At 41.6% G+C, this 8,348-nt stretch overlaps 1 protein-coding gene across 1 annotated transcript in view; it reads left to right on the top strand.

Annotated features, from left to right (window-relative positions):
• Positions 1-4,807, top strand: part of gabrg3 (gamma-aminobutyric acid type A receptor subunit gamma3) — an 11,007-nt gene extending 6,200 nt beyond the window's left edge. The window contains exons 5-9 of the mRNA XM_019896494.1: positions 638-720; positions 1,779-1,916; positions 2,068-2,220; positions 3,254-3,453; positions 4,292-4,807. Of these exons, the coding sequence (XP_019752053.1) occupies positions 638-720; positions 1,779-1,916; positions 2,068-2,220; positions 3,254-3,453; positions 4,292-4,573 (856 nt within the window). The 3' untranslated portion in view covers positions 4,574-4,807. The remainder of the gene's footprint in view (positions 1-637; positions 721-1,778; positions 1,917-2,067; positions 2,221-3,253; positions 3,454-4,291) is intronic.
• Positions 4,808-8,348: the final 3,541 nt, after the last annotated feature.

The following is an 8,348-nucleotide window of genomic DNA, read 5'->3' as shown; positions in this document are numbered from 1 at the left end:
GTTGTTTTTTTTGTTTTTTTTTTTTTTTTTTGATTTTTTTCATTTTTCTCAGCATTTTTGAAGGTTCAAAACCATTAAGGCTGTACTTTGGAGAAGCTACAAAGTCGATCTGGAATTTTTTGTTTTTTTAAACCTTGAGAGGGAGAATCATAGCAATGTCATTTTATTTCTAGCGAGGTCTTCAGAGCAAAATTTCTTACAACCAAACTTCGACGAGCAACGCTGGTTTGTGGCGATCTCACATATTAATGCAGTGAAAAAAACCAAGCCAAATTATTTGTGTGGCCACACTTGTAACGGCCCATTTTTTTGCTTCAATTTCATGGATATTGTGCTGCTCTTGTGGCGTCTGTGCCTTGAACACATGGGAGCAGTATAACGCAGTAATATCAATCATTCTTCGGAAAGGATAAAGAATATATGCCTGTGAGCATCTGTCTTCACGTGGTGCTCCGCCGTGAAATAGCCATTGCTTGAAAGGTTTTAACATCAATGCTATGCGTAGCCTGTTTATGGCTTTTTTCCATGATGCGTACGCAATAAGCTAGCAGACTCACTCCCATTTTGATTTTTTTGTCAAAGGAAAAATTCGGACAAATGACATATTTTGAAAGAAACGCCCAACTTGTCATTGCAGACTGACCATAAACGCCGAGTGCCAGCTGCAGCTGCACAACTTTCCCATGGACGAACACTCGTGTCCGCTTATCTTCTCCAGCTGTGAGTATGGATAGTTAACTTTTTCATTTTATTGTATTCCGTTTTGTGAAATTTACACACACGCACACAACTTAAGTGAACCATGTATAATTTATTTCTACTTGAAACAAATTACTTGGAATTAATTTATAAATGTCATCTTATACGATTTACGTTTTAGTTTTTACAATATCGTTGAATGTGTTACGATTCTTTTTAAATGTTGCACCTTTATACAATGAACAAGCCACCTAATAAATATTTTGTTTTGTTTTTTTGGTCACCGTAGTCCTTTACTTTGTTTCCTATTGAATTGTGCACCTGTGAAGTGTGTCTTTGGTCTCGCGAGTAATTAGATTTTTTTTCGAACAAAAGGACGCGCATGTGCTATGTAAATAAAGGTGCTTTTTAAAGGGCCCCTCAAAGGAGGCGCATGGGTGTAAATGAATTGCCTCACACTATTCCACGCCTGGGGGACGCTTTGGAACAAGCGGTCGCCTGCTGTAATGAAAGCCGCCGGGGGAAAAACTCAAAGCCATTTACCTGTACTTAAGGAAGTCAGCCGATGTGACAGCAGTCGCCGTGGTAACCACTCCATCCTCTTCGCGTGGCGTCCATCCTATAGAGTTGGGGGCGACGTGCCTCTGGCGCGGGTCCACTAATCAACTCATTACAATGTTGATATGAAGCCCGCTTGGACGTACAGCAATATAGTAGATGGTGTATAGCGTGAGCACGTTAGCATCTAGCAAAATGGCATCTATCTCCTCATTTGAAACGTGACTGTGAGGCAAGATGGAAAATCCTAATCCATCTGCCAAAGCCGTTTCTTTGTTCTGATTCTTGTTAACAATAGTATGTTTACAGTTGGTATGCTAACTTAACAGTTATATGTTAGCATACCGGCTGTTAGCATGTTAGCATCACTTCTCTGTGTATTTTGATGTGGTTTTACGTCTCAGACAGTGAAATAATCATTGTTTCTAATTGAGGAAATTAGACAGTGGATGGCAGACCAACTGTTGGCACGTTAGCATCTAGCATCTGTTCTCACGCGCTGTGTTTTGGAACCGTTGCAGACGGGTACCCGCGAGACGAGATGGTCTACAAGTGGCGGAGGAACTCGGTGGAGGCGGCGGACCAAAAGTCTTGGCGCCTCTACCAATTTGACTTCATGGGTCTCAGGAACACCACCGACATCATCAAGACCACAGCAGGTACACGAGACCCGAAGCCCATAAGTCCAAACGTCACACAGATTCGAACAGTTCCAAAAGTAGTGACATTTGGCTTCAGTGAGTATCGGAATGATGGCTAAAGGTCGGTAAGTGTTTTGGGATTTTTGGTGCCGGCTTGCGCCCCCTGCAGGCGACTACATGGTGATGACGGTGTACTTTGACCTGAGGAGGCGAATGGGCTACTTCACCATCCAGACGTACATCCCCTGCATCCTCACCGTGGTCCTGTCCTGGGTCTCCTTCTGGATCAAGAAGGATGCCACACCAGCCAGGACCGCTTTGGGTCAGACAAGACTTCCAACCCTCAACCTTCTTTGAAACTATATCCCTGTCTTGAACCACTAATTTGCAATGCTAACACAGTCTTAAACCGCTTACTTGAAACCCTATCCTTGATTTAAATCCCTAATTTGATCCAAGATCAAACCCTTTTCTGAAAGCAGAATTTGAAAACCTGAACCTGCCTCGGGGACCCCAAATTGGAAACCAGATGCCGAGCTTCCATCCCTGATTTGAAACCCTAATCCAAGACCAAAAAAACCCTAACTTGAAACCCAAACCCTGTCTTGAAACTCTAATTTGAAACGTCGAGTCAGGCTTTGAACACACATTTGAAACATTCACATTTGATTGAAACCCAAACCTAAGATTGCCCACTGATTTTGATTTTGAAACTGTATTTTGAAATTCTAACCCTGGTAGGAAAACCAAATTTGAAACCCTACCCCGTGTTTGAAAGTCTAATTAGAAAGCTATATCCCTGCTTGAAATCAATACCATAAATTTGAAACCCTAATCATTGAATACAATTTTTTTCATGGGTCCAGATGCTTCCTGTAAACAGGCCAGCGTAAAGCAAAAAGGAAACACGGTGGCATGCAGGCCCAAAATAGCCGGGGCCAACTTGTTGCCATGGCGACGTGAGTGTACAGGCGAGGTAGCGATGTAGGAAAGAGTCACGTGCGGATGTTCCAGGAAGACCGGACGACGTTAAATAGATCATGCGTACGGATAAGCTAAGTTTAGAAATGAAATCATTCATAAAAGTGCTTCAGCGGAGCTTTTAGCCGTTTCGACTTGACGAAAGGACATATGCCAGTCAGAACCCCGCCTGCTGCCCAAAGACGGCTGGGTTAAGCTCCCACACGCCCGCGAACCCTCGCGGGGAGCGGCGCGTTCGAAAAAGAAAGGCTGGATACTATTTATACCTTAACTCAGTCTTGAGACCCTAACTTCAAGTTAGGGTTTCAAAGAATGGTTCGGCCAGGCACAGGCCTGAAACTCGACTTTGAAACGTTTTGCGACTCCCCCTGCAGGCATCACGACGGTGCTGACGATGACCACGCTGAGTACGGTGGCGAGGACGTCTCTGCCGCGCGTGTCCTACGTGACGGCCATGGACCTTTTCGTCACCGTCTGCTTCCTGTTCGTCTTCGCCGCCCTGATGGAATACGCCACCCTCAACTATTACTCCAGCTGCACCCGCACGCCAACCTGCATGGACCGGAAACGCCATGTAAGTTTGCCACGCCTTACCACGATGTTCAGCTTTCAAGCACAGCTTTGAATTGCAAGTTAGGGTTTGAAATTGAGCGATCAAACTTGTTTTCGAGTTTTCAACGGGGGGTTCTAACCAGGGTTTTGTGTTTCATTAGTTGGGTTTCCAGGCTGGATTTGGTTTGCTTCAAATAAGTGGTTCAAGTCAGGGTTAGGGTTTCAAACGCAGGTTGACATTTCAACCCCTTTTTTTTAAGTTCGGGCTTCTCGTCAGGGCGTGCGTTTCAAACACAGGCTCGGGGTTCAAGTCTTGGTTCGGCTTGCACACAGGTTAGGGTTTCATTTTATACAAACGTTAAGGTTTCAAATGAGAATATCAAGACATTCTTAGGGATTCAAATTACGGTTTCAAAGAAGGGTTAGGGTTTCAAATTAGGATTTCCAACAAGGATTGGGATTTGAAGTTAGGATTTTAAAACAGGATTATTGTTTCAAATTAGAGTTTCAAGAAAGTGTTAGGGATTCAAATAAGGGTTTTGTGGAAAGGTTCAGGTTTATAAACTAGGGTTATGGTTTTAAAATTAGGGTTTTGTTCAAGGGTGTTTGTTTCATATTGGGATTTTGTGAAATGTTATGTTGTGTTTGAATGTTCAGGCTTTAAGAGGGTCTCAATTTAGGGTTTAAAATAAGAGTGAGGTTTTCAAATTAGGATTTCAAACAAGCAAGTGGTAGGGTTTTGTGAGAAGTGTAAGGTTTGAAATTAGGGTTTCCCACAAGGTTTCGGCTTTCAAAGAACAGTTTCAAATCAGAGCTGCGGTTTCGAGCTGGAGTGAAGTAAGCACATGTCTTGTTTCCAGAACTACTCGGTCCTGGACGCCAGGCGGCCTCCTCACACGGTGGTGGCCCTGAACAACGCCACCTACTGGCAAGACTTGGACGACACGTGCGCATCGCAGTGTCTGGACGGCAAAGACTGCGGCGCCTTCTTCTGTTGCTACGACGACTGCAGAGACGGCGCGTGGCGGAGGGGCCGCGTCCACGTTGACCTGCTGGACCTGGACGCCTACTCCAGGGTCTTTTTCCCCACCTCCTTCCTCCTGTTCAACGTGGTCTACTGGGTGGGCTATCTCTACCTTTAGCGTTGCCTGATCGTGACATCAGACAGGCTTCGAAAGATGGGCGTCCCAGAGACAGGAACAATTACAACACGTCCCTGTTGAGCTGTGTGCGCCAAGCTAGTAGGGGCAAAGGCGTCAGCAAGAACCCCCCGCCCCCAAAAAAATGGGAATATCCTTTTAACGGGTAAAATTGTTTTGGTGGATTGTTTTTAAAATGTTCAGTGTCAATAGTGCACGTTTTGGCATTAACAAAAAAAACAAGCTAGTAGGGGCAAAGGCGTCAGCAAGAACCCCCAACCCCCAAAAAATGGGAATATCCTTTTCATGGGTAAAAATGTTTTGGTGGATTATTTTTAAAATGTTCAGTCTCAATAGTGCACGTTTTGGCATTAACAAAAAAAAAAAATGTAAACCTCATGGAAATCGGTTGAGAAATAAGCAAGTCAAGTTTCATGCCTTTGATGGGAACTTCTCCCCTGCAAACATGGCCGCCACGTTGGCTCGGAAGGGGATACTTTCCTTACGATTGGTGAAAATTCATAAAATATCGACACCATATTTTCAAAAACTGCTTGAATGGACTTATCAAAAGTTTTGACTGTTAAATTTCCGGTTTGGGAATTCGAGGTTAGGATCGGGGTTCGAGTCATTGCTAGGGTTCCAGCCTAAAGTCCGTGGTTTAGGGCTGGGATTAAAGGCTAGGGTTTGTGTTTTACGAGCTAAATTAAGCGTGACTATGGTAAATAGCTCGCTGATTTGCTCATTAGCTATAATGGTAGCTTGTATAAAATGTCTTGCCGACAAACATTTTTTTTCTGCTAATTATCTACTTCATAAATGGGGAGTCCTACCTAGCTAATAGTAGCCAGTCGCCTACTTGCCTTGCTAACATGTTTGGATCAAAAATTTAAAAACTTTTTTCAATTAGTAGCCGACTTAATAGAACACTTAGGCCAACATGATCACATTTTTTACTATCAAGCACAATTTTTTTTATCAGGAATATCATAAGACTTGGCGGCACGGTGGACAACTGATTAACACGTCTGCCTCACAGTGGAGAGGTGAATAGTTCGATTCCGGCTCCGGCCTTCCTGTGTGGAGTTTGCATGTTTCCTCCCACATTCCAAAAACATGCATGGCAGGCCGATTGAGCACTTGAAATTGTCCTTAGGTGTGATTGTGAGCGTGAATGGTTGTTCGTCTCTGTGTGCCATGTGATTGGCTGACAACCAGTTCAGGGTGGACGCCGCCCACTGCCTCAAGACAGCTCGGATAGGCTCCAGCAGGCCTTGTGAGGATAAGCGGATCACAAAATGGATGAATGGATGATTGTATTTTCAATAATATATATATTTTTTTAAATGACTGGAAATGAACAATATGGCCACGCCCCTCTCTCCACTCCCTCTCTATCTTGGTGGGAGTCACAGCAGGGACCGGAAACTAATTTGTCCTTTCAAAATCATTGTAAATACATCGCAAATAATGTCATAACTAGGGGGATCAATTGGCCCCCAAAGTGTACGTGGACTACTGCTTGGGCCCACTTCAACCTCTTAAAACATAACAAAACAATTAGCCTTTCCACGAGAAAATGAGCAGCTTACGTGCTGTTTCTGTCATGGCTGTTTTCTTTCATAAGACACCAAGATACGCAATGCAGTCAAGGACGAGGCGTATAGTTGATTCTCTTCAGGCTCGGATTAGGAGTTAGCCAACAGAAGCACACGCTTACCAACCGGAGATGGTTAGCATTGATTCATTTACATCGTATGCCCATCTTTAGACAGCAAGACGATGGTTCAGCATTTGAATCCGACATTAGGACATTCAAACCATTCTCGGTGCCTTCACGTCCTTTGCACACCATGTTGGACACAAAAATTCAGAGCAGCGGGAAATGTTTTGCTCCATGTCATAGCGTCTGGCCTGGCTTTGTAGGTCTGTAGCGACCATAAAAGTCCGTCTTTGAACAGACTTTCAGGGATCATTGCGCCTGATTCATAAATGCGCAGAAGAATATAGAATATATCACAAATGTTAAATGTCATTTCAGCATTTTTTTTTATTAAGTGATTCTATTATTATTATTTTTTTTTTTTTTACAAAATTCTCTCCATGACGTGATAATTCTGAACAGATGCATTGTGAGCTAATGCTAATCTCATCAAAAATCAGGGAAATACGAATTAATACAAACAAACTTTATAGTATGCTGTAAAATTTCTACAGCAGTTGGCAGTGTGGTACACCTTTAGTGATATTTAATATATTTAAAATGTAGGCATACGTGGAGGGTGTTATAGGAATATTATGAGGAAACTTTTGACCTGCTATAAACAAACTTTATAGTATGCTGTAAAATTTCTACAGCGGTTGGCAGTGTGGTGTACCTTTAGTGATATTTAAAATGTAGGCATACGTGGAGGGTGTTAAAGGAATATTATGAGGAAACTTTTGACCTGCTATCGCTAAACTAGGCTAAAGCCCATTGTCTCATGTATTATTCTTAATAATGAGTAGCATTTTTACATATGCTGTGTTTTTACTCATTGCTTTTGTTGTTGTTGTTGTTTGGTTTAGTTTGCTCAGTCTTTTAAGGCAGGATTCATAAATAATAGAATACAGCACACTACACTTCGGCTGAGTTTCCTCGCTAGCTACTAGTAGCATGTAGCCAAAACATGCCTCACAAATATTCTTACTGTCATACTAGTTAAATCCTTGACTTTCAATGCCCTCCTGAGTATCAAGAGGTTATCAAGATAAATAACCAACTGAGTTGTTGACTTGATAATCGTGGCCAGGAGCCTAAAATGCATTGCTAACATTGTTGCTTTCAATTTTGATCAAGTTTCAAATAGTACTCAACACCTGCCTGAGAATGTCTACTATTACATTATTGTATTATATATCTATGTATATTGACATAGACTTTATAAATAGTTTTCTCTTAAAAAAAAAAAAAAAAAAAGACGTTACCAAAGTAAATAGATAACTGAGTTGCTAAATGTCTGGTAGTCCGAAAATACCTTGCCAAATATTTTTTGTCAGAATAGTAGTTGCAGACAACACCCTCTTGAAATCATCGACTAACGGCGTAATTAGAAAGAATAAGACATTACCAAGGTAATGTCTCATTCTTTCTAGCGAACTTTCTAGCTAACCTAGCTAACTTGCTAATAGTAGCCAGTAGTCAAACAAATGTTATTTCGTATTTCATTCATACCTAACATATTTTGGGTCAAAATTTGTATTTCAAATAGTAGTCCTTAAATTTTAAAACACTCCTGAGAAAATCTACTGTTCATTGTTTGCTCAATTCTTTCACATTAGGTTGTTATGAAATAAATATCACATTTTTTTAATACCGGTAGTTCTTTTTTTAAAATATAGCATATAATTTGTTGATACTTAATACAAAAAAAAAAAAGAACAATATTCGGGGCGTGTTTAAAAAAAATAGTGTGAAAATAAACCAAAGACGCTTCATGAATTCGTTAGTAGCACAAAGTATGTCAGTATGTTGTTTTCAAATATTCAGTGGAGTTCCGTGGGCGTTGGAATGGGCTACTTAGCTTAGCGTTGCTGTGTGATGTATTTTTTTTTTTTTTTTAAGTGTAAGCATAACTTTAGAGCATCACTTAAAGCAATAGGCTCCCACGGGAATTTAGTAGGTTGTACCCCCAAATAAATAACACTTAACGATGTCTGTTTCCTGGAGACATCTTTTGGGAGCACAAACATGTCAATCCTTACACGCTGGGGTCAAAGGTCACGAGTGGATATTGTC

The sequence above is a fragment of the Hippocampus comes genome, unplaced genomic scaffold, assembly GCF_001891065.2.
Source record: "Hippocampus comes isolate QL1 unplaced genomic scaffold, H_comes_QL1_v1.1 scaffold22, whole genome shotgun sequence".
Taxonomy (NCBI): Eukaryota; Metazoa; Chordata; class Actinopteri; order Syngnathiformes; family Syngnathidae; genus Hippocampus; species Hippocampus comes.
Note: the sequence above shows the minus strand (reverse complement) of the source record. Positions and strands in the feature narration are given on the sequence as shown.